This window comes from Galendromus occidentalis, unplaced genomic scaffold (genome assembly GCF_000255335.2).
Source record: "Galendromus occidentalis unplaced genomic scaffold, Mocc_1.1 scf7180000077500, whole genome shotgun sequence".
NCBI lineage: Eukaryota > Metazoa > Arthropoda > Arachnida > Mesostigmata > Phytoseiidae > Galendromus > Galendromus occidentalis.
Window position 1 is genome coordinate 361,321 of NW_003805488.1, and position 26,413 is coordinate 387,733.

A 26,413-nucleotide genomic window follows, 5' to 3' on the forward strand; every position below is an offset into this window, starting at 1 on the left:
GTGCCAGCGCCCGTCTCGGCCCTGGTCCCTGAAGCGCCAGCTCCCGTCGCGGCAGCCCCAGTCTTACCAGCGGTCCCAGTAGCGCCAGCTCCCGTCGCACCAGCCCCCATCTTACCCGTTGTTCCGGCTGCGCCATCCCCGGCGATTCCCTTGGCCCCAGCAACGCTTCCAGCTGTTTCGGTCCTACCTGTAGTAGTTCCTACAGTCACCATTGTGAAGGAGCCCGTCATAAAAGACGTGCAGATCGCGGGTGTGCTGCATTGATTTCTGAAACCGTGAACCGTACCCTTCGAAAGATTCGAAAGATGTACTTGGATCTCCGGCGATGGAGAAATTAAACTACTGGTCGATCATCATCCCCATTGGAAACAAAGGATAATCAAGAGGAACATATGTACTCGTGGATCGTTCGAATAAAGCAGACTGAAGTCAAAGTCCTGATGTTGTTGAGTAGATCATCCCATCCTGAATTCCTATCGGGTGTAGAGCGTGAGAAACAGGCAGTATCTAGGAGGAATGAAGCTTGTCAGCGACCAATGACGAGGAGAGCCCGAGAAAATGAGATACAGGCCGAAAAAGAGGCTGCAAAAAACGAATAGATTGCCGCACATCATTCTGTGCGACGGAGACGGGACTGAGGGCGGAAGTCGCAAGGGAAAGACTCAACAACTCATATTTGTCTCCAGGATGGAATTATAGATCAGTGAAGGTTGAAACTCGTGACCGTTCGCAGATCATTCATGATCGCGATCATTTCATCAATAAGAGGATTTCCAATGATTGGACTTTCTTCAAAAATGGTTTCACCGTGCGACAAGACGAGTGATCCCGTCCTCCGATTTTAGCTCACGGAATCCCAGTGCTTGCTTGAAACTGTGATAGCTCACTTTTATTCGCCCAAAGTCCTGCGTATGAGTAGAACCCGTGGGGTTGAGCATTTTAATATATCCTTTCATTTTTCAATCTTCCTTATTTTCTCCCCAAAGAGAAGAAAAATTTTGTAAAACATAGTACTCATTGATGGAGTATAAATAAGGAAATGATAAGTGCCTGGGACCACGGGCTACACATGAGCAATGCCTCGCACGAGCAATTTCACGGATAAGCAACATTCCGTGTATGAGCAACCCCGCCTATAAGCAACCCCATGTATGAGCGACCCCACGCATGAGGAACCCTACGAAAGAGCAACGACTGAATCTTGAAGAGAGCAGGATGAAGGGGAGTTGTCCACATTGGCCAATGATCTTCATAGTTCATAGTCGACCAAACGTTGAAGCCCGCATCCTGAGCCCTTTCGGACCGAATAAGTGATATTATCTTATAATAATCTATCAGGTGACGGTCTCGGAGGTCAAATGAGACAATGGCGACTTCGGGAGGACAAATCGGGAGAGTCATCAGGGAATTCATTGTCCCGATCGCCGAATGGCGGAGATTCGTCTTCAATCCTGTTGTTCTGCTCAGGATATTCTGGATCATCCGAAACGTCGTGTCTGGATTTCGAAGTTTCCGACGCCGACGTCAGCGATTCCGCAAACCCTTCTAGGAGTACGCTTCAGCCCCCGATGGGTAGGGAACGAATCGTGAAAAATTGGTCGCAGACTTGATCGTGGAAATTCTCAGGAACAAGGAAAGTTGTCATGGTCAAATATGCGTGGCTCCTCGATGGAAATCATGAGGAGCTCCGCTCTCGCCATGACGGATGACTGCTTTGAGATTTGGTGTCTTCGGGAGTTCCGCACCTATTGATACCCGAATTGGTGACGCTCATCTGGGTAGTTTGCCCACGATGGTTCGCGGGTGAAGATGAAGATCATCTGCTCGATCAGCATATCCGAGCTCTGGCTTCGGAATCTCCGAGACCCTCTCGATCACAGCTCACAGCTTCGGGGACAAGGTCGAACTTCTCCTCGACTCGCGCGAGTTTCTAGATGAAAGCGTCTTTAGCTTGGCTTGAGGTTCGTCTGTTCGGTCGAATGTACTTAGTGCTCAATCTGTCAATGTTGGGAGGGGGTCAATGTCGCTTACGCGGCAATTACCGCTTTCTCATTCCTTTTCACCGCTGGTTCCTGAGAATGGATCTAACGCCAAGTTTTGGTGTCATTTGATCGTCGTTTCGGGAATCTCCAACAGCTTTGGATGGACTTCCCCGAGTCTGTCGAAAACGCTCAAATAACGGCTTCTTTCGACGATGGATGTATACTCTATGGCGGCGGCGGCCAAGTGGGGTCGCGTGGACCGCAAGCGAGCGCTCAGCGGTTTGCTAATGTAAGTATCAAGCAGGTCACGAGGGATCAATCATTTCGGATTGTTTTCTCAGGGCCACAAGAGGCTCCTGGCACGATATGTCCCTTTCATGGAGTTTCATAAGCAGCTACGGGAGCGATTCCCGAATCGATTGGTTTCGATTCGGTTCGATAGCAGTTGACTGATAGGCGGTCCCATCATACGCCCTGACCTTATTAGACTTCTTCCCAAATGTCTCCGGTGAACTCTCCATGTACACTGACGAGACACGGGTTACCAATCCCAGTGGAGTGGAGTCCGACTAAGAATTTCCACGCAATATCTAGAGGTCTTCCCGATGAGAATCGAAACTGAGCTTGGCTTTTTCGATTATAGTTTCCCTGTTGAAACGTGATCCTCGCGGCCACGTCACCGCGACGGATCCAGAGAGATTCGAGCTCTCATGTATCAGGGCTGTCATAATTACCGCGATGCTTCCGGATTGAACAAAAAAGATTGCAACTCAGACATTGCGTGCCATTTTCTTCCGATCCTGAAGCAAGCTACCTCATCTGTGGGGATCACGGAGTTTTCGCGGGGCGGAATGCCTCAGCTCTCGCATGGGTCGAATTCCGACCGACCGCCAGTCCCTATCCCAGTACAACATCCACGATCGGCTTCGAGCAGAAAACGGGTGAATTCCAGCGAAGTAGCTCGTCGAGGGGGTGCTGAGCATTCCGGATACAATGACACCCCAGAGTGAATCTTCTGAAACTTGAAATTGATCTGCGGGTGCGGGTCGTCATGCAAGTCGGAAAAATTCGTGTCTTCATGGTCGGATCTGGGTATAGATACTAATCCGATTGAAGGAGCTTCAGGGATTGGTCGTCCAAGATCCACCCTCTCCCCGGGTCCTCTCTCATACTATCAGTACATAAGATTACCCAAGTCCTTCATGGAGCACATGCACTCTCGTCCTGTAACACGCGGTTTGACTGTCGGCATCTTCGCGGTACCTAGTGTATCTTACCTCGGCTGATTAGAAACAATCTAGAAATCAGGAAACATGAGGACGATTGCCTTAATCTGCATGTTCGGAGCGATGGCCTCGGCTTCGTTCTTGCCAACCACGACACCTGCTCCGGTGTCGACACCCGCTCCGGAGACTCCACCTACTGAAGCGCCAACTACCGCCCCACCCGTGGTTCCTATAGCGGCAGCTCCCTACCTACCCGTAGTCGCTGTGGCGGCAGCTCCCGTGGTTCCTGCAGCTCCAGCGCCCGTGGTCCCTGCAGCTCCAGCGCCCGTGGTCCCTGCAGCTCCAGCGCCCGTGGTCCCTGCAGCTCCAGCGCCCGTGGTCCCTGCAGCGCCAGCTCCCGTGGTCCCTGCAGCGCCAGCTCCCGTGGTCCCTGCAGCGCCAGCTCCCGCGGTCCCTGTAACGCCAGCTCCCGTCTGACCCGTGGTCCCCGTAACGCCAGCTCCCGTCGCAGCGGCTCCCGTAGTCCCTGTGAAGCCAGCTCCCGTCGCACCCGTGGTCCCCTGAACGCCAGCTCCCTTCGCACCCGTGGTCCCTGTAGCGCCAGCTCCGGCGATTCCCTTCGCTCCAGGAACCGTCTCCGCTGTTTCGGTCCTACCGGTTGCAGTTCTTCCAGGAACCGTAGTGAGGGAGGCCTTCATAAATGCATGCAGATTATGGGTGTGCTACATTGATTTGTGAAGCCCAGGATTCTGAAAAAAAGACATGCAGGTTCCTCGAACGAATAAAACAGACGGAAATCCAACCAGAGACACTTGGGATCTTAAATATAACTCAATGACTTCGTGTCGATTATGGGATCCCGAGAATGGAATTGTAAATGAGTGCATATGAATACTTGAGAGTGTTCGCGCATCATTCACGACCGCGATTATTTCATCAATGAGATGAATTTCAAATTGGGCTGCACCAGGTCCCTGGTGAATGAGCGTGCGAGAGTGAGATGCGCGATAGAGCGGGCCACGATCCAGAACGGGAGCTGGTCTGCTGCTTTCTGGACTGCTCGGTGGCCGACGACAGAGTGTGTAGGGACACCTTATGGAGAACCCTTGACGAAATAGGGGTGAAGCCAGCTTGGATAGAATTGCTCCGGAGAATCTACTCGGGCACCAGGAGCGAACCACTAACCACCAGCGAGATAAGTTTTCGGGATTGATAAAAACCACAGGAGGACTGCGCCAGGGATGTCCTGCAAGCCCAGTTCCATTCCATCTCTACATCTCCGCTCTCGAGGCCCGTTTACAGTACAGTGGATGCGGTTTCAGGGTAGCAAAAAGAGGAGACTTCTGGAATGTCAGAGAAAATGAATTCTTCAACATTTCCCGTTTCTCGTTTGCCGATAATCTCATACTGATTAGGGGGAATTACTCGGAGCTGGAAAAATTGTTAGAAATCATGGCCCGGTTTATAGACGAGTAAAAACTGACTTTAAAGCCAGCGAAATAGTGGATTGTGGCCTTCTCAAAGTGCGGGTTAGGCACAGAGAAACGTCTACAGGTCCAAGGTCGAGATATACCAAGGGGCACTCAATACAAATAACTGGGAATCACTGTATTAGACTCTGACCACTACCTAAATGCCCAGGAGGACTTATGGGCAGAAAAATCGCAGAAAGTGCTGAAGCAGCTGCGAGCGAGAGCACTATGGGGATTCAATAGCTTCGAGATCTCCAAGACCCTATGAAAGGCGGAAGCCGTTCCAACGCTCATCTACGTCAATGCGGTGACAGTAATGTCACGGACTCTGGAGAACGAAGTATCAACAGCCTAAAACGAGGCGGAAAGATACGCTGTTGGGATTCCCGGCAGCAAAGTAATGATAATAAGCTCTATTCGCAATGGTCTTGCAGGTATTGTATTCGTCAGATCATTCCGGTGATCTGGGCGATTGTCTCGCTTAAAAGAAAGTTTTTTTATCTCTACGGAAAAATCTTACTTTACGGAGGGCTTCGTCGGCTAATCTCCTGCCGATGGCCTCGGAGGGGTCCCACCCCGAGCGTGGGCTCGGTCTCGGTGCTTGAGCTCGATTTCGGTATCGCAGGAATCATCGACTTGTCCAAGTTTTCCGGAACTTCTCTGCTATCGGAATGTTACTAAAGCGCCTCTTTTCGCTCATCGGGTCTGATCCGCTATTTGCGATCGCATGTACCGATCCCTGTTCGTCCAAATGTCCTGTTGCCGGATAGGTTCTCGAAGAGAGCAGGCCTCGGCTCTCGCGGAAGTGATCTGTCGATCCGTGATCTTCATCAAAGGACGATATGTATGTAGCTCTTCAGAGGTAGCTCATATAGGTACCGGGAACATTCTGATTGAAAAGAATATCCGTCTATCTCTCGATCATCATGAACCTGCCCGTTCCTTGCAGGCTGCCCGTCTATTTATTGATCTACTAGCCGGGCCCAGCGGCGCGTTGCTGCCGCATGGAATAGGTTGAGTGGAGTGAATGATGCGCATGATGATGAAAATATTGGTCTAATGATAGAGCGTAGATTTTTCGTCGTTGTTCCGTCCGTATCCGCGTCAAACTCATTGATTTTCCCGTCTTCCTTCCCGTCCTTGCAGGCGTCCCTTTGCCCGTTCCTTCCCCATTCTGCCTCCCCGTCTCTCTTGCCGGATCGTCTCCCGTTCCTTTCGGCTTTCGTATGAGAGCATTGACATCATGATTCAATGGAGAATCCTTGATCTTGTGCCGTCTTTTTCTGCATCCTTCCTCTCGGTTACTCTCTCGTTCCGTATCTCGTTTTTCCCCGTCATTCTTCCCATTATTTCTCCCGCCTCCTTCCCCTTCCCTTTTCCCGTCCCTTGTTCCGTTCCTTGGGACGCGTCGAACGACAACCCTGTAGAGCAACAAACCCCATCTGTATTACGAACACGGCAGTAGGGGTTATTGACAAAATGTTGCTGTGTCGTCGTAGAGCTTTTTGTTTCTCCTCCCCAGACCACTTTTCATCGTGGGCACTTCATAGCCGGACGATAACGGGCGCATCGAAAGGATCGACGTTGAGACGTGTCGGAGCACGGCGTGTTCAAACGTGTCGCTGTCTTAATCGGTGGAGTGAGATTCGGTCTCCATTCAACTCAGGGGGCAGACTGTCATCAGAGTCACCGAGAGTCTAGATTAAATCCTCTCCGGGACCGGCCTCTGTGAGGATATCGGACTTTTCTTTCGTATCCGTGGGGTCGGCACCAGTGCTCATCATCATTCGCTTAGCGGGAACGGATGATCCTACAACAGCGTCACTTCGAAAGCTCCGGAGGGTAGAACCGGATCCCTGAGAGTCCTTGTCGTCCACGCAGTCCTCGGAGTCATTCTTGGTGTTGGCGGATTCCGGACTGACTCGGGGATCTCCAACGTTCAGGTGTCCATCGTGTTCCGAGGATCGTGGAGTGTTCAATGAAGAGCGACGTCGCATTTCCGCAGAATCACTTGCTTGTAGGGGCGCAGGCTTCGTTTGCGGAACGAACTTCGTTTCCAGAAATGAGTTTCTTGCATGCTCGCGGTGAATATTTCATCGATTCAATATAGTCTCCCAATAAGATCGACCAGAATCAATTCACTCGTTGAAGGACGGAGAAAAATCAGATGTGGATTCCGCGCTCGAGATCTTCTCCAACATTCATCTTGAAACATACGATTCACGTTTCCCGTTAGTTCGATTCACTTTTCGCTGTAATTGCTTTCCCTGGTCCAACGGCTCTCGAGAGCCTTACGTCAGCGCTCGTCAGCATTCCAGAATGCCTCGCCTTATATTCTGTGATCGGAGCCCGCTTAAAAAGAATGTCGATGAAAAGCAGGTGGATGAGGGCATTTAAATGACTACGAAATCGCCATCGAGTTGTCTCTTTGTGGTCTAAGCTCGAAACGGCCAAATATGAAACTTCCAAAAAGGAAAAAATATGTGAATGGAGAGGGTGAGAAAATCATACAACCATCATACAATTGATGTCGTCGTCCGAGCAAAAGGATGATGTTTGTTCGAAATGCGGAAAAAGCTTAGTATCAATTTCATCTTTCTTTCTTGGCGGTTTTTGGTACGCCTATGTCCGTCTTCTCCTCGATGTAACTCTCAGGCTGCGCAAGTTTCCAGACAATCGGTCCAGCGGTTTGGACGCGCATCGAGGAGAAACAAAGCCACAAACACTTTACTTCATATATTAGATTGATTCTCTCAATATGATATATGAGGGTGGTAACCGCCCGCACTAGGCCGCTTACAACAAGTATGAATGTAGGCTTTCAGAAAAATGGGAGCTGTACGAAGATCGACTGGCAGAGTGTGTCGTCCGTGGAAGACACAACCCTAAGCTCGGAGGAGATTATTTGCCGGTATTAAGAGAGGATCGTTATAAAAGATAAAAAGGGATGGGCCTAGAACCGAGCCCTGCGACAAACCACGGCTAGTCGGGAACTGGTTCGGCATGAGGTCTCCGTGCGCAACCGCCAGTTGCCTACCGGAGAGACTAGCCAACCCACCGAGCTCGCATGGAGCCCAAGGAAGCTCAGCGTGCAGAGAGGGATGCCCTGATCCGAGCAATCGAAAGCTTTCGATAGGTCCAGGAAAACAGCAAGGAACCCATGACCAGAGTCCCAATACTGATGAACGAATTGTTTAGTTTCAAGGAAAGTGGTCTCCGTAGATCGCCTGGGGGGAAACCGTGTTGGTGCTACGAAACCCATCCAAGATTAGATAGATGTGATGCGAGCTGGTCAAGGACGCAGCGCTCGAGAAACTGTTAGGCCGATGGAGCGATAGTTCCCAGGATCAACCCTACCCTTATACATATATGGGCAGGACAACAAGATTGATGAATTGCCATAGTTTTTTACTGGAGCGACCGAATCTCCGAACAAGATTTGACGCATACTTCGTGCGGGCAAGGGAGATGAGACGGCGATACTTCTTCGGATGTAAATAGGACAATCCTTCATCCCTGAGCTGGCCCTGCGCAAAGAAGACGGGAGATTTATTGCTGTATGTATATGGGACGCACCCCAAAAGCTACTGCCGCATGTGATAATAATAAGCCAGGCTGATAGCAGATAGTTTTTTAAGCGATGCTTGAAAGCGGGGAAGCTAGGGGCTGATCGGATGTCGAGCGGGAGATAGTTCTACACCGCAATACGTTGATTCGAAGGGGCCGCTCTCGAGAATCGGAATCCAACCAAAGGCTGCCTGAAAGTCAGAAGTCCGGTGTCGGTATAGAAGCGACGTCGGATGGCGTGCGAGCGCTGACGTAAGGCTCTCGAGAGCCGTTGAACCAGGGAAAGCAATCACAGCGAAAAGTGAATCGAACTAACGGGAAACATGAATCGTATGTTTCAAGATAAATGTTGGAGAAGATCTCGAGCGCGGAATCCACATCTGATTTTTCTCCGTCCTTCAACGAGTGAATTGATTCTGGTCGATCTTATTGGGAGACTATATTGAATCGATGAAATATCCACCGCGAGCATGCAAGAAACTCACGCGAAGCACCCGCCGGAAGAGATTTGCGATCTTCGCCATTCGGATACCAAGATCCTCTCCCTCAAATGCCTGCTCATTGCGCATTGCGCCTCTCTCTCACCAATCCTCCGAAACCTGCCCGTTTATTGGAGACTGCGCCTCTATTGGAATATTCGCGGTAATCGAAGACTCCTTCAAGGCAGACCTCATCGGCATGAGTTCAACCCCTCGACCGGAGGAATTCATCCGAGCGCACCCCGAAGAAGACAATCCGGTCGATTGGGTCATGGTCAGGTCGTCGAAGATCCACCCTCTCCCCTGCTACTCTCCGGGACCATCGGTATATAACATCGCCCAAACCTTCGGCAAAGCATCGTTCATTCTGCCTATTGGATCCTATCTTCGTCCAGGAGCTTTTCGATCTCTTGCATTCGATAGTGAAGGAGGTGGGAAGCATCAAGTTGAGCCTTCGATTTTTTCTCGGCGGAGACTCAAGGAATCAGGAGAAATGAGGACGATTGCATTCATCTGCATGTTCGGAGCGATGGCTTCGGCTTCATTCTTACCGACCACAACCCCTGCACCTTTGACCACCCCCCCACCGAGACGCGCTCAAGGTGGTGCTATCGTCCTCCAGAACCAGAACAAACTCGTTGACCATTCTGTCCCAGTGCCAGTCGCCGTCCCGGTCGCAGCGGCGGCTGCACCGCTTCTTCCTCCGCCGCCCACGACGACGCCCCCTCCTCCGCCGCCACCGATCACTCCAGCCGTCGTCCCTGTCGCGGCAGCTCCTGTAGTCCCTGTCGCGGTAGCTCCCGTAGTCCCCGTCGCACCACCTCTCGTGGTTCCCGTCGCACCAGCTCCCGTCCTCCCCGTCGCAGCGGCTCCCGTACTCCCCGTCGCTCCAGCCCCTGCAGTCGTTCCCGCTCTTCCGGTGGTGCCGGTTGCAGTCCCCGCAGTCACAGTTGTGGAGAAGCCCGTCGTAGAAGACGTCCAGATCGCGGCTGTACTCCATTGATTTTTCAAACCGTATTCCGTATCTTCAGAGTTGTCCTGGAGTCACCGAAGATGAAGACATGGGAAGATTGGCCGATCATCAAGGTTCAGAGTGAAGGTTGTTAAACAAGAACATTCTCCCAGAATCAGAACGAATAAAATGACGAATGTGCAACCCAATACCATAGGAATCTTATTTTATTTCTTGGTCCCATCTGAATAATTTGATGAGTTGCTCGAAGAATTGCTGCAGAAGCTGTCGTTGGGCATAGCGAAAGACTGAACCTCAGTGGGGCAGGCTCAGAAATATATAATGTTTTCCGTCTGCACATTCCGACCCGAAATCTCGGTACAACCAAAACCGAGAACATTTGGTAGCCTTCAGATTCGCGAATATTGCTTCATCGTTTCTATACCATTTGTATCCGGGGGAAATGGAGACCATCGCGTCGATAGCGTGCTCGGAGCTCTCCGGCGTCCGCCGGCGCTGGCTCCTTGCAGACGTCCGCTTTGGCAACAGCTCGGAAAAGAGAAACCGAAGAAATCTTCATCGAGAATTGAAGTCGACACGTCGTCGACTTATCTGGAAGCCTGTCGCCGGTAACGGTCGTTATCCCTCCACCGTAACCCTCAAAGATTCAGTTGCTACGACCTTTCGTCGGCATCGACAGCTCCAGAACTTATTCCTCTCGTTCCAGCAGGGGCGTCTGAGGGGCGCTGAATCCGCTCTAGCGTCCCGATACTGGAAATCAGGACGCCTGACGCCCCGAGTTTCCAGATCACTCGATTTTTATCAATGGTGGGGGTAATCTGAGAGATAGCCAGAGACCTAGATATTCCGCGAGCGTGACCCGCGGGGGAACGCGATGTCACATTCTAGACTAGTCAAGGAGCGGTATTCGAAGGCTCCTATGGACTGATGACGAGGGGTCGATTGTAAGGATTCACAACAGACACACATGTATTCTGTGAGACGATTCCGATGGCGTCTCTAGCCGTGTCGAGGTCCGTTCTTCAGCGTGGCAAAAATGAGTCTGGCGCCGCCTCTGCCTTGTCCCCATGGGATCTTGTTACCTGAGGAATGATGACTGTGTTCTGCAATTCGCAGTGAAGATCGAAAAGTGGTTTAGGGCGTGGATGGCTTCCCTGACCATTCGTGTTCGGAATTGCGGTCGATCTCGCGCATATGCTGCGCGTGACCCTCCGTCGCAGCATGGGAAATTTCATTGCCGATTCTCTCATCGCTGTCCCATCGATGAACGAAGAAACTCTCCATCAGATGGGTAGCGGACAAGCAGACGATCAATCTTCCCCGCGTCTCGTTCCGGTTTCTGTTCTTCAGCGTTCCAAAAGAGAGGAGAACTTCCGAAAACAACCAAGGACTGGAACGTCGAATCTACGACAAGGACTCTCTTCGTTATGCGGAGTCCCACGACGACAATACGGATGTATTCGAGGTTCGAGATCGGAAGGGACAGAGTCAAAATCAGCGTTCGTGAAATGTGTCTCCGAGCATTTCCGATCTCCTTCTTTTCCGATGACAGTCGGAATCTCCCAGCACCCATTCGGACGGGCCGACGTGGGTGCTCGAGATCGAGCCTGACCGTCCGGCCCACCTCGAGCTCCTCGAATCTAATCCAATAATTAGCTGCGATCCGTGAACTTCTTTCACCAATCAATGGTTTCCCAGCGAACTCGCCTAATGATCTCGGCGCTGAGGGTCCCGGACCCACTGTCGCCTAGAAGAGATTCTTTCGGAACCCAAACTCGATCGTCGTCTTCGAACCATCATGGCAGTTTCAGGCGCAGAATGCGGATGGAACCCCTCTCGACCGCATGGTGAAATTCCGGAACAGATTCTGAGGGCTCATCATCAGCGCGCATGGAACCCACCTGTCGGATCAGAACCCGAATCAAACCCCGAAAGTATCTCCCGCATGTCGGAGAGCCATCTAAGGGGCTCCGTCTGCCCCAGTCTGCTGAGATTCAGAAGCTCCCCTTCGGCCACAGGTATTCACCGCGGGGACCGCGGCTTGATCTCGGAGGGCTCAATCCAATTAAGGGTGCTTGTGCTTGGGTTGGTCGTCAATGATCCATCCTCTCCCTTTCTTCTCGCCCGACCGATCGGTATGAAACATTGCCCAAGGTTTCGCTGATGCACTGTTCTCGCTGCACTTCAAGTCCTATCCTACTCCCAAAGCTTCTTGACTTTCCGCCCCAATAGTGCAAAATATCGGCAAGAGGTTGCACTCTCGATCTGTAAGTCGAAACTGTCGGTTCGGAGTCGTTGCGGCACTTCGCGTGATTTGCTCGGGCATCTCGAGAGCTTCCGGAAACTCGGGAAAATGAGGACCCTTGCGTTGATCTGCATGCTCGGATCGATGACCTCGGCTTCGTTCCTTCCCACCACCACGCCCGCTCCTTTGACCACGCCTCCACCGGGACGCGCTCAGGGCGGTGCAATCATCCTTCAGAACCAGAACAAACTTGTAGACCAATCTGTCCCAGTGCCAGTCGCCGTCCCGGTCGCAGTGGCGGCTCCAGCCCCAGTGACCGCCGCTCCTCTGCCACCCCCGCTCCCCACGACGACCCCTCCTCCTCCGCCTCCACCGACTGCTCCAGTCGTCGTGCCTGTGGTCCCCGTCGCGGCAGCGCCCGTCTTACCTGTGGCCCCTGCGCCAGCTCCCGTGTTGCCCATTGTTCCTGTTGCACCGGCTCCTGTGATACCCGTGGCCCCAGCCGTCGTCCCGGCTGTCCCGGTCGCACCGGTTGTCGTCCCGGCAGTTACAGTTGTCAAGGAGCCCGTCATAGAGGACGTTCAGATTGCGGGTGTGATACACTGATCCTTTTGAGCGAATTCCCAGAATTCATGTCCTCTGGCCTCGCGCGAAGATGTTCTTGAGCTCAGGTAGCGCTTCCACCGATCATAATCACTCATATTCGGAAGTCATCGCTGTTCTTGAAGAAATATCCCTTGAATTCGATCGAATAAAGCAGACGAAACTGTTTCGAAAATCAGCTGGCATCAACTCTTACTCCATGAGCTGAGTGAACCGATATTCGGTACAGTAAAAGCTCGTTATAACGACCCCCATCACAACGAATTTCTCGGTACAACGAACAAGGAATTTCTCCTCCTTTGGCCAGTTCGCCATAGGGATAGTGTTGAGCGGCATTCGTTACAGCGAAAACTCGGTACAACGAACCAGTTTCGTCGGTCCCTTCGTGTTCGTAGTAACGAGCTTCTACTGTATGTACTACCATTTTCTCTCGGATCCGATCTGAGTGCGGAGATGGAGGATCTAATTCTGAGAACTTCACTTATCGGAGTCTTCTCGCGGTTTCTCGGTCCGGTCTCGCGGATCCGTCTTCGGTCGAACGGAAGCCTGCGGAGGGACCGACACTTTAATCGAGCCTGGTGTATATACATCATGCTGACCGGAACTACTCCGAGTGAAGAGCATGCCCGTCTACATCTCCAGTCCCGTCTCTTTTCCATCGACCGAGGGAAATTTGATCAAGATCGCCGTACTGGATTATATGGGTAGCCGAGACATGATAATGCCAGGATCGGAGACAATCTCCGATCAGAGAAATCTCCAAATGATTTTTCCATCTCCTGCGGGATTTAAGAAGGTATTAGAAACTGGTGAGGACGGAGGCATTGGATTCATTCACCCCTGCTTTAAAAAATTCGCAAAGACGCCACACGAACGAAGGGGGTACGGAAACTACGGAATGGAGAAAAAACTCGAGAACGCAAACGCGAGAAAGAAATATCCCGCCGGGGGGTAGGAACAGAGACGATGGGGGCAGGTGGGGAGGAGTGGGTAACGGCGAGAATCGGGGAAAACGGCGGAGGAAAAAGAAAACCTTGAGCAGGAACGATGAACGGAGTAATGTACTCGAGCGCGTTTAATGAACAGGAACTATAGAAGTCGAATATGGTTTCCTCCCGCGGCCGCGGAGCAAGGGTTTAACGATACACTAGGACAGCACCTTGGGGGACCACGGCCAGGAACGACTCAGGAATTAACCTCATATGATTTATTCGGCCCGCAACAACAATAATAATTGCCATTATTATCATGATATAAGATTTGAGTTGATTCCGCATTGCATGGAATACATCGATGAGATCATCCATCCCTGGATAGCGTTCCGCGCAGTATATCTGCGACAGGAGTGATGTATGGACTGTTCGGTAATGATTCATGAGCGGACCGTTCCATTCAATGAGAGTGCTCGCGATTTGATCCGCAGCATGTCCGGCGGAACGGCGACGGGGGATTCCTGGAAGAAGTCACGATGAGACACTTTTCAGCACCAAGTCAGGCACACAAATTCGGGGAAAGAACGACTTCATCGATCGTCATAGAGCAGAACTCGGATTGATAGATCCTAACCTTTTCAGGTCGGCGTCCCTCTGAAGTCGAATGCGTCGTTTGAGCGTCGCCGAGCTCAACCTCTTCACCGGAGCCCCGCTTCTATCGACTGTCATCTGATTGGCATTCGAGTCTCGAATCAATTGAATTCGTTCCGACGGAGCAGCTTCAAAGAAAATCCGATACAACTCTTGGCAGGAATCATCCAATGTGAGCAAAACTTTCTCGTGGAGCTCTATGTCCATATCGTTGGGTTTATTCCTCTCTTCCAGCTGATGCAACTCGAAAGCCATCTGCACCATGTCCTGAAAAACGCGGCGCCTTGTCAGCCCCCCGACGACACTAGTAGATCCCCGCGGAACCTCCAGAGCCCCTAACCTACGCACATATCAACTTCTAGCGGGTTAACATCCCTCCGAAATGGGGGTCCAAGAGATAAGCCAATGCGGGTGACTTGGAAGCGAATGAGGAAACGGCGAAGAACTCACTTTGCAGACATTGCCATTCCCATCAACAAACATCGATTAGTAACGATTGATGTGCATCCAGACCGGACAAACGAGCATCACCATTTGAAATTTCTCTTGACTCAGAACAAATTGGATCGACAATCCTATGAGCGTTCCACGAAAAGATGGCGTGCAACGAGAATGTGCTTCGTGGTTAGCAGGTGGTAACGGATCATTACGTGAAGGGGAACGATCAGGAGCTCCCGGGATGGGGTTAGTAATACGGATGCGTAGGTGTTTCCGGTGCCGGGAACAAAGACGAACTTACGGTTATGGTTCCTATGATTCCTTGTACCCTGCTACAGCCGAGCAGCCTCCGACAGAGATGACCTTTGCAAAGTGCTGTAAACCTGTCGAAGCCTCGGGCTGTTCTCGGGTCGAGTTGCTGGCGCATGACGTCCTGTAGACCGCGATTGCCATTGCGGTCCGACCAGGGTCTTCGCCCCTCCCTGCGAGAGTTGCCTAGATCGGGGCGATTTGCATTTAAGTCTCGGCTTTCATCTTCACAATGAGACTGAGTCGATGAAGTCGCACGTCGGAAGCTCTCGTGGAGAGATGCTAAAGACTTGTTGGTCATGGGACTGTTCTTCGGTGTCAGAGAACTGACGAGGTGCGCGCAACTTTGGAGTCGGTCGGCTAAATCTTGTAAATGGCTTTCTTCCGGAGTCGGAGCTATTGAAAGAGTCTGCATGAAGCGAGAAAGAAAATTCGATAAGAACTCTGTGGGTCGTCATGCAGAAAGACTCTCAAAAGAAAATTTCAGCGTACGCCTCCGCGGTCACTCGAGCCGGCAGCCTCGGGGCTTTCCAAGAGCCATACTCACAGGAGTCTTCTGTTTGGCTTGAAGAATGAGGTACGTATGTCTTCTTCCGAGACATTTACGCGATTCACAACCATCGTGACCTTGGTCGTCGACAACGCTGTCTTTCTCTGGGCTCTCGAGGGGAGTGTGCATACTGAGCGATGAAGGCCGTCTGGGTATCTCGCTTTCCGTTTCCGATTCTGGCAATACAGTCGAGGTTTCGTCCACCGTGGAGACACACGTAGTGTCGTCTCTCGTGTAGCTGAAATCAGCGCTGTAAAATGTTGCAATACTCTTGATAAACTGACAACGACCAAAGATCAGGAAATGGCGGCGGAGCGTGGGACAGACAATAACAGGAAGCTCCGGAGCTCGCTGGATCCCCGCATAAGGGGAGAGCTACCGTTCGACCAGCAGCGGATTCAGGTCATTTCTCTGGGCGCGGTTGATGTCTTGGGGGTTAGGGAATATCGATTCCCCAATCCTGTGCCTTCCTAAGAAGAGAAATCCAGGAAGACGGACTGGCCAAAGAAGGGCCCCCTCTCTGAATCCGCCGCTGTATTCGACGCCAGAAATTAGGTGGAAAACTACTTGCAGGCGACCGAGCACGAGCAAGTCGAGGATTTCGCCCTCACGGCAATGAAACGAGGAAACAATCGTATGCACCTCTGATTGAGCGAGAAATCTTCTTCCGTCGCAGACTCGTAACTCGGACTGTCTGATTCTCTGACCTCCGGCGCGTGGTCATCGTCGAGGCACATTTCTGTCCGCATGCGTCCTGCCATTTCTTCCAGGTCAGCGGCGTGAGGTTTTTCTTCGAGAGCATCGGAGGACACAATGTAAGTTCCTCCTCTTTCAAGTTTCGTAGGACTTTGGCGGGATTCTTGCTCTACGAAACTAGCTTCTAAGGACGGCTGTCGTCTCGATCGAGATTTCCTCGGAGCTACGGGCGGCCCTGCACAGAAGTTATAGGGTTTAGAGTTTCGCTCTCGACTTTCTAGTCCGGGGCGATCAATTCGTCAGCAGATAATGCATGAATACGAGCGACATGTCAGACGATTGGTCGGACGTGAGCAGAGAGTTTGAGGTGTATGACGAGAGTCCTATCCTGTACCAGTGCAAACAGCGTACCGTGCGGGCCATGCAAACGCTAGAACGCACCCTCGTGCCGTAGAGCTCTAGCCGACGAGGGGTCCTTGTCAACGAGTAGCCGACTCTTGATCTGGGAAGAAGGCCTACTGAGGTGGAGGTTGGCTTGGAGTGAGGCGGAGCGTGGAATCCGTGATGGCGATATTCCGTTTTCCCGGGTTCGCGGCTCCGTCGGCTCTGCCTCGCTCCCCCATCGGATCAATTTTTTCTCGGGGGAGCCCTCGCCTTCATCGACGATCGTCCCGTCTTCCTGTCGTCGCTGTAAAAACAGAGAGTCAATTCTTCTCTCCCGCGGACAAAAAAATATCGCTCCGAACATTCTCCACCTACATATTATATGAGCGATCGATTTTCGATGAACGAGATCTCAGAACGCCGCTTGAGTCCCACGACTCGACGACCGCTTTGCATGGACCTTGCCCAGAGGAGGAAAGGAGAGCACGCAAACGTGTTTTTTGGAAGAATGTCGACGAAAGAGCCAAGCTGTCGATGGAATCGAGCTGCGCTTCCCTCCCGCGTGGACGCTCGACAGTTATCATTCATCATCTTACTGATCATTGTAACAAGCATTGTAATCGCAATATCTTTCTGCCACCGAAACAATTTTTAGCGCTCTCCTTCTCCGAACAGATGTCAAATTTTCCCAATCGATGCCCAATCGCCTCAGGGAAGTCAAGATATACTTCGAAGCCTGCTCAGACGCATGCTTTCCGTAACATCAACGTGTATCTTTAGTTATCGTTACTGTTGAGCGAATGTAAAGCCTTTCCACTATGATGTCAGCATAGCTCTACTGGGCGCGGAGTGCCGTCACGGCCAGCTCCTGGATATTGACCAAGAGTTCCGCAACCCGACAACGGGAGAGCCAGGGGAAAGAAGGAGGAGTTCCATGTTCCTTCTCCGGTAGGTTAGCAGCCGATCGCCGCGGAGAACCAGCAGAACATTTGAGGATCTTTGAGGATGTCGTTGAGAGTTGTAGTCTGTGGAGAAAGACCCCCAGCATGGACAAGCGGTCGATTAAGTTATACGGATGATAGAATCCAGCCTCTGGGAGACGCTTCAGAAATAGGCATCGGATGGAAAAGCAGGAGACAGCAAGTAAATTGGATCGGCGGAAAAAATCGAGCACCGAATGAACAGGGATCGTGATTTGCATTGAATTCGATCTTCAAATCGTCCAGAATTCGTCCTGCGTTATCGCAAGTCGAGACGGGCCCGTTCCAAAAGGGATCTCGCCGAACAAGTATCAAAGGACTGAATACGGGAGGGAGGAACGCAGGCTTTGCCGCAAACGAGCTCGCTTCAGCTCTCCCAATCTCCTTCTCTGCTCACACGGAACCTTCCATGGTCAGAATGAATGCACCGCAGTGTTCTCGATTCGATTTCGGGAGCCCCCGTTGTGTGAGCAGCGGCCCTGGAACTTCGGAATCTTTTCCGCGACTAGGGAGTTGGCCTCGTGGATCTATAAACTGTTCGCCTCCGTAATATCTCCCGCACAGAATGCACTCCGTCAATCGGTGAAAGGGAGGAGGGAGATCGGGAAAAACCTCACAGCAATCCGTTCGAGGAAACGGGGGTTAGCCCAAGAGCACCGGCGATTCGTCATCCCAGAATTGCGGACCCCCAATCTCTTCGAGGCTGAAAATAATCACAGCTGAAGGACGGATGCAATACAGAGGTATAAAGCAGAAAAACTTAGCGGAAAAAGGGGGTAATAGGAGCTGTTCAGGTAGGCTGACGTCTCGAAGAACTCGGAGAGGGCGGGAAATGGGCGTAACCCCCGGAAAACAGAGTGGAAAAGGGATCGTCGAGGCTCTGGGAGGGACATGATGCGATCAAGGCCATTCGATATGTTTGGAGGCCCGTCAATGACGTCTCCGGGAATAGAATATTGGATGACATCACCGAGCCGGAGAGGCTCGCTCGGAATCGGATCGCGGTCATCGGGAAAACACCCTGGAAGCGTTTTCTCTCGCATCATTATCTCCGGACTCGGTCAACATGACGTCTGCCACGGAGCATCTGCCAGTCGAGCCGAATTCGCCGCCACCGCGGCTTCAGCTGTCGCCACTCACATCCGAAGTCTCATCATTGGTTAATTGCTCGCAGGATCCTCTTAGATCCTGGTCGTGGTTAATGTTGTTGACGGATCGAATTAGGATTGGGTCGAGATGTGGGAAACGATCGCCTCCATTCCAGCTTCGGCCTCGGACCCGCGATAAGAGTCCCCCGTTGGCATCCAGATGAGAGAGCTCTCCGTGGGGGAGAGCTCTTCTGCACCGCTACTAATGATCGCTCTCTCACTGTCCATAAAAGTATCACGCTGTGCCCCAATAATGCCTGCCCCTTTCAGTTCTAGCGCGTCGTTCCGAGTGAGTCTGTATTCGATGATTCGCCAACTCTACACAATGGCGCGCGCGGTCGGCCACGTATCGCGATAAATAGCAGAAGCAAGTGATGCCCCGCAGAGATTGAAGAAAATGTTCACAAGGACGACTACTCTCCCACGGAGCTCACTATATTAAGCAAGAGGAAACAAGAGAGTGTCCTGAGGATCATGATTGGAGGAAGACAAAGACGAATACTCACTCCCCGCAGCTGTTGTCTTCGGACGGCTTCATTCCGATAGTGCCGCGCTTCTGTCCTGCGTTCGTGAGTCATCTGTGGAAGCATCGGGGACATGGAGCAATAATGATTGATCTCACGACAGATTGATTTCGAGAACTGAGCGGAACATGTAGAACTGAGGAGGATTTACTGCGCAATAGTCTCAATTGATCCGAGGATGCTCGGCGGTAGGGAGATGCTCGACTCTATCTTGCTTTGGATATCGAATTATGCGAAAAGAGAGAACGCAGTCAATGTAAGAAGTTCGCCACGGTTGGGAATATCTTTTTCCAATCCCAATAGGCGAGCTCCCAGAGTCCGATAGCAAATTGGTTGCGGAAAATTCCGACCGCAACAGATAAGCGACGAGTGCACAGAAATCGAACACTTACTACAGGCGGGAGAATCGGTTTCCCGCGGCATTTGATCATGGACTCGTACATATTCGAAGCTGAACATCGAGCACTGTGTGAAATCGAAGAATTTATGCACTTCTGTCATAGGGTCGCTTCTGATAGCACATAATATCCTTCAGAGTTTCGGGGATCTCGTCCGTCGTCTAGTCGTCGTTATTGTTGTGTTCGTTTTCAGAGAGTCGCGACGGCCGCCTGCTGCTGCTGCTGCTCGGAGCAACTTCTTACCCTCTCCCGCTGCTCCTATGCTGAGGAAACGACCATGCCACAAAGTGGAAAGAGAAACTCGTGAGAGAGGATCCACGAGGGAAGGCAACGAAGCTGACGACACTACGGGGCGGGCTGCGTTTAAATGTCACGAACTTCTTTGACACTTCGGGACACAGACGATTAGAGCTGGTAGGATGTATTCGAATGACGATGCACGGGCTCGAGGATGATCTCCCCCAGAGACCTGGAGAAGGGAATTTTTCCGGGCTGGACTTTCCCGACCCAAGGAACCGTGAATGAGGATTTGTGGACCTAGTGGACCCCTGCTCATATTATGATCCCAGACAAGCCGGAATATCAGGGAGTGAGCCGGAAGGTCAGGCAGTCACTGGGTCCGACCGAGTCGGGTTGATCCATATCGCTCTCACACGCCCATCGATCGACGCTCAGTGTTGTCCAATGTAGTAAAAGCCTCCCCCTTGGGCGAAGTTGAACGTGGCCGATTTCTGGCAGCGAAGGAAGTTGACGAGTCACCCCGAATCAACGCCTCGATGCGTCGTCCCAATCCAGACATGAATTCTCCACGAAACATGGGATCAATGCATTGAAGAGCACACTGGGCTCTCATCCTTGTTTCCCTCGCGTTCTATCACTTCTCAATGTTCCCCTTTGTCTCGCGAAGGGGATCACACCCCCCTCGGCATTTATTTAATATCGTCCATTTCATTTTGTTCATCGATCCAATCATTATCGATAGAGGTCGGCAGGGAGGCTCTTACAGAAGTATGAGATAGAATATACTCTGTTTATTTTTCGTGTTCATTCGCGAGCGATACGATTCCATCTGACCGTTACAGCAGCCCGGTACACCTTGCCCCGGCCTCTTATTTAGTAAAAAAAGTCTCCTCTAGCAGGACCGTGCGTTACTCTCGGTCAAGTCAAATACTTCTCCATGTCTGCTATTCGAATCCGTATCGATTTGAACAGCCTCTACAGATGCTCTGCCGTGGTACAGGCAAAGCTGTTTTCGGATGTACAGCCTAGATTCACAATCCAGCATTTTCATTTGGCGCGCTGGTGTCACAGTATCTCGCTCCGTTAATCTAGAGTAGAGAGATTAGAATACCTTAAACCTAGCCGAGAATCTTCCGGTAGTGATGGGGCCTTATGGAGTCATTCGTCATGAAGGACCCTTCAATATAATATCTGATTGGCCTTCCTCGACTCACGGAGTAATCGTAGTCCAAGACGAACTGTGGAAGATTCAGCTGATCCGGAGCTATGTTCATGTACAAATATTCGATTCCGCTCGTCAGTCGGATCTTGCCGGTGAGACCCGATGTTGTGATTGTCGTAAACCACCACATACTGAGCTGCAATTGATGACCTAATCAGGATTTGGCCGATGCGAAAGCCCAGGGAACGGGTACCACCTATACTCCCGTATCGAGATGTCTCACCCTGCTCCACAAGGTGGGATGTACGATATATAGTGAGTGTAGGTTCTTCTTGTATCGATAATCCAGCGTCTGGTAAAGCTCTCGGAGTATGCTGTATGTCACATGATTCTTGTTGGAAGTCATGGAATGCAGATACACAATGACGAACGGAGAAGCTACTTCTTTGTCCATCATCCGAATGATGTAGCAGCAGAGGACTTCGAATAACGTCTGCAAACGCGAAAATTCACGATGGATTTCAGAATTTTCGATACCCGATCACAATCGAACCTTGGAAGATATTCGGGACTCACTTCACTTGGGGAGTAATTCTTCCCGACGAAAACAAAGACGCTGCGACCCTGCTTGTCCAGCCCGGACTTGTAGATGATATTGGCTTCTCTGATCTCCCGGAAATCCATCACTTTGGCTTTGCGGAGGAGCCGATCATATCGATTCTTGCGCGAAATCTCGCTCGTCAGCGTATCGGTTGAGTCTCTCTGACGGCCGCTCTTTCTGACCTGATCGACGTCGTTCTGCATACGAGCGAAGGACGATTTTCCAACGCACACCGACATATCCAATTCTGAGAAATCGGTCTCGTTCTCTGGAAGATAGGGCGCTCTTCAATGAACAGTTCCCTCCGAGAATCATCGCGAATGAAAGCGACCTTGAGGGGCTTCTCCTGACCTGTCGAGCGAAAGAATGGTTTGTCTTGGATCCGGATTTGTCGTTCCGGGATCACCGGTTCACCATACTTCCCGCCCAAGTCTTTGGGTAGTCCATGCGAGCCACGTATCTGTTCGGCTTTGGTTCGGGGGAAATACAACGGTAGTAACAATAGGTAGATTTCCAAATCGACCTTGTCCAGGAGGAGGATGATTCGCTGTATGCACTCATCGTGGGCGAACTCTTCCAGAAAGCGACGTATCGTGCCTATATCGGAAGGAATCCGTTGGATCAGCAGTTTACGACTCGGAAGGATGTAATACTTAGAGCGGAAAGCATGGATATAACTTAATTCCGACTTCCGAATATTTCGCTCTGAGCATCGAGTCATACTCACGCAGAGCTAGATGAGCGCCCTCGATCGGGGGGAAACCGCGTCTCGATGAGTGAAGCGGAGGGATGGCTAGGGTTCGGATTTTGTGCTCTTTCATCAGCGTCAAACAGCTACGGTAAGAGGAGTGGAGTGCGCTTTCCGAAGCAGATAAATACTTCTGTTGATACCTCGGTCCTACTGTGTGGATGATGTGTCGGCACAAGAGGTCGTATCCACCTGTGATTCTCGCCTCCCCGGTACGGCAAGCTGTAATGTAGGATCCAGCTTAATGAGAGTCCATGAACAACCTCATTTCTCTGATAGGCCATACACATCTCGTTTCCAGCTGGATATCGAAAATCGAAATTTTCTGCCGAGAGAACTGAATTCTCCTGGAGGTTTGCGAGCGTCACCGCTAATGACTTCCCACTCACATTTAATCTCCGTGTGCAGGTCCTTCTTGAGCTGGGGACCCGCGCGTTCGATCAACGTGCGAGAAAAGAGGTTTTTATCGTTCAAATGCTCATTGGTAGGATTAACGAGAGCATCGACCATGAGTTTTGTGAAATCTCCCTGGTGCACCGCTAGCTTCTTGTTCACCGCTGACGACACGTCGAATGGCGGACTCGTATGATTAGGTTCATCTTGCTGGAATTCTCGCTGCTCGATCTCTTGAGCAGGAGTTTCATGCCACGTTTTGATCTCCAAGTCAGACACTGTATCGGAAGCTTCGATGCACCCACTGGAAGAGGAAACTCGATCTGAGAGCTTCTCGTTTTGCGGCTCCCCAAGACCCCTCGAGGGCATTCCCGACTCGGACATTTTCAGCCGCCGACTCCAAGATACGAATGCAAGTTGACAGGATTCGATTTGCCCGGCTGATCACAGACTACTTCACGCTGATTGCTCAGAGGAACAGACACAAAACTTGCGGACACTCAGCGGGAAAGGTTTGAGCGTCGCGAGCTTGGTCTCTCCCTAGGAATAAAGGACGACCGATTCTGTGTTGACAAATCGTCGGAGCTGATAGCGACCGGGCTTGTGTTTTGTCGCCGAGTCTCCATCGGCTACAACATGGGAAGTTGCGGTTAAGAGGCAGCTCCCGAGTTCAGATGAAACAAAGTAAACCCTCTTAATGTATCTTGTATCATATTTAAGCAAAGCTCATCAGAAGTCGCGTGCAAGCGAGTTCGCAGATCATTCGATCGCTCACGTATGACTAAACTTTCCCTCATCCTATTCCGCTGCAAGCAGCTCTGACACGGGATCGTGACGAATCAGAACCGAAGGTGATGCCCAAATCAGCCTGATTACGAACAGTAAATTCGTGTGTGTCATCAGATTTCTTATTACAGCGAATTTCAATGAGACAAGGGGCAGAATGACGCGCGGAAAGCCAATGGAAGTTGTTTATAAGCCTAGTTCCAGCTCAATCAGCTGATTGGGTCGGCTCGAAGAAAAACTCACTCTGTCGGCGGTGGGAGCATCTTCGACGAAGCTCCCACGAGCGCTTCAGTTGCCACAGCCACGATTAGCTTTCGACAGCGGCAATTTTCTACAATAAAGATCACAAATTCGACTTCGGTGAATGCTCAACGCAAAACCTGCCGCCGCTCTGAGTGCTCTCCGACAACTACAGACATGGAAACCAACACACTGACGACTGTTTCTTCTTCCTCTTCTTCCATCCTCTGCTTCTATGCTTACATCGCTAGCAGACGTCCCCAAGCTTAACATGACACAAGTCTTCCATTCCCGACGTGCATGAACTCATTATTCTGAGCTCATTGCTACGTGACCTACAGTTCCACGCATGCTATTCCCATACCCGTTCATATGACTGAAAAATTCCAAACGGAAGGAGTCCCGGTTGGGGAGAAGGAGCAGAGATAATGATGCTGATGATCATCGCCGAGAGTTGGAGCGGTCGCGGGCACTCCCATCGTCTTTCCCCGGAGCCCCAGGCAGGATTTCGGGCTGTTTGGATTCCTCGGGGCTTTACTGTGACGGACGGCCGCAATTAACAGGGAGACCGAGGGTCCGGCATGCGCTCCGGCAAGATCATAGAGAGGGGGCTCTCTGACGGATTGCGATCTCTCCTCATCACAGTCTCTCCCACCATCCGGATCCTCAGCCCCGGAACACCGTTGGATATCGCACAGAAGTCCTCGAAGTAGTCGACAGCCGGAATCAGCGATCGGGAAAGCGCAAGGTTGACTCGGAGTGAAAGAGCTCAGTGCAAATCTGCAGTGGACCTGCACACTGCTCAGACCATTTGTCTCTTGACTCGGCTATTTGTCGATCGTTATCGAGCTTCCAGATATGGGTCCTGGAGGAAGGATACGCTAAAATGCTTAGTCGCGGAGTCGGAGAAAGTCTCCAGGAAGAGCCCCCAATGGGAGATGGTATGGGGAAGGCTCATGACTGCCAGGTCTCCTGGCCCTTCTCACGGCGTGCGCTGCCTAGGAGTCCTGTGCTTCGCGGATTCTCCGCGGCCTTTGGACTCCCGCGATTTTCCCCAATTTCACTGATGTAGGATTGACTGCTCATCAGCTCAAATGTGGAGCGTTCGCGGATTGTTTAGGCGCGGCGCCGTCTTGTTTTTGTTGTCGTGGGTTTTTTCGAGCGGCTGCTGCTGACCGTGAAAAAACGGGATGGCGGATCCCTGCGATGACGAAGAAGGACGGTCAGGCGGCCATGGCAGACATTCGAACGGTGGCCCGCGAAAGCACCCGGACCCGCTAGGAGTTTCGGCTAACTCCGAATGGATGTTCAGTACACGACGCTTCGAGGGAAAAGAGGGCGTTTCACCGATCATGATTTCAGATGTGGCTAAATGGAATGAATTGGAGCTCTCGCATTGTGACTGAGCCAATGCGCGGAACCGCCCGCACCTCTGCGCACGGGAAATTGAACGACCGACGAATAGCGAGACGAGCTGCGGAGGCATTCTGTCCGAGTATTGTGGATTCCGGATTTTAGCTTCAGCGGGTATGCACGCCAAGTCGTCTGTCTTCTCCTCGTCGTCAGCTGATATTGGATTCCTCCCGAGTGAGCGATTTCTCTGTCACCCAGTCTGTTGCGGTGAAAGCGGTCACAAGTCTGCGGGACAGCTCAAAACTCAAAAATCAATCTCTTATCAGCTTCCCACTTTTCAGGAGATTCGATCCGACCTTCATCTTGATGGAAACTCCACCAGTCTCCAGATTCGCTCATAGAAGTACCTCCTAGGCGATAACTAGTCCCCCCATTCAAGATTATTTTATTGTGAGCAGCTGATCCGTCAATCTTAGGACCCCAAGTCGTTGAGCGGGTTGATCCCTCAGAGGTCGAGAGAAATCATCGGAAACTCATCAGGGGAACGCGCGGAGGCCGATGATTCGGGTTTGCCGGAAAATGGTAGAAGTCCCTGGTCAAAGCAGAGGATATCCCCTGACAATCAGTGCGGGTCCATAGCATCGGGGGCGCCTCTCGCTGAATGAAGTGAGAGGGCGCGAACCGGATTCGCGCACGTGACACTCCGCGAACATGACCATATGATCAGACAGTCTGTCATACCCGAAGCATTCGTGACCTCTGCGGTGACGGAGCCACATGAAAATCGGTTTCAGAAATGAGAACCCGTCTTATCGCTCATCAGTTTCCGAGATGGTATTTTCTAAGGGACACTATGACATCAGCTAAGAAAAGCCTGCATTCCACGTTCTTTCTGAGGAACTGAATCATCAGGGAGGAGGCTCCACTGCAGATTCCGAGGATTCGGGCACGAGTAAATGGCGTTTGACTTCCCAACCTGCCAAACTCGAAACCCAGTCGTCTCGTCAGCTGTCCAGATGCGGACGTAACGACGTTCGATGCAAATGTGGTGCTAAAGCGTACCACACGTCGAGAGCAACCAGGCACGCAAACTGTGGTGCGCTCCGCTGCTGTCAGTTGAGAGTGTCTGTGTGTTCGATTGAGAGCGAGCGAGCATATGACGATGACACTGGCACTGAAGACTCGTTTCACGGTGCGAGGAATTCCAGTCTGGTGAATCAGCTGATCCTTCTTTCTCGCTGGTCGTTTCGGCGCACTTCCACCCGGTGGTAGTGTGCTGCTGTTATCATCAGCTGGTCCGTTGCTTGACTGTTCTTGAATCGGTAGCTAGCTA

The 26,413-nt window shown here is 51.5% G+C and overlaps 3 protein-coding genes across 3 annotated transcripts; 1 reads left to right on the forward strand and 2 right to left on the reverse strand.

Moving 5' to 3' along the window:
- The first annotated feature begins 12,052 nt into the window (after positions 1–12,052).
- Positions 12,053–12,550, forward strand: LOC108864677 (classical arabinogalactan protein 9-like). Its single transcript, XM_018640772.1, has one exon. It carries the CDS (start codon positions 12,053–12,055, stop codon positions 12,548–12,550), a length of 498 nt encoding a protein of 165 aa, XP_018496288.1.
- Positions 12,551–13,151: 601 nt separating this feature from the next.
- Positions 13,152–15,556, reverse strand: LOC114828405 (uncharacterized). The gene is made up of 4 exons (XM_029112412.1): positions 15,425–15,556; positions 14,870–15,286; positions 14,114–14,397; positions 13,152–13,326 (listed from the first exon to the last, which is right to left on the reverse strand). The coding sequence occupies exons 1-4, from the start codon at positions 15,554–15,556 to the stop codon at positions 13,152–13,154; spliced, it is 1,008 nt and encodes a 335-aa protein (XP_028968245.1).
- A 5,009-nt stretch (positions 15,557–20,565) lies between these two features.
- Positions 20,566–23,409, reverse strand: LOC100909317 (protein GDAP2 homolog). Its single transcript, XM_029112431.1, has 7 exons — positions 22,698–23,409; positions 22,288–22,530; positions 21,912–22,157; positions 21,536–21,828; positions 21,243–21,452; positions 21,012–21,155; positions 20,566–20,885 (listed from the first exon to the last, which is right to left on the reverse strand). Exons 1-7 carry the CDS (start codon positions 23,083–23,085, stop codon positions 20,829–20,831), a joined length of 1,581 nt encoding a protein of 526 aa, XP_028968264.1. The 5' UTR covers positions 23,086–23,409; the 3' UTR covers positions 20,566–20,828.
- Positions 23,410–26,413: the final 3,004 nt, after the last annotated feature.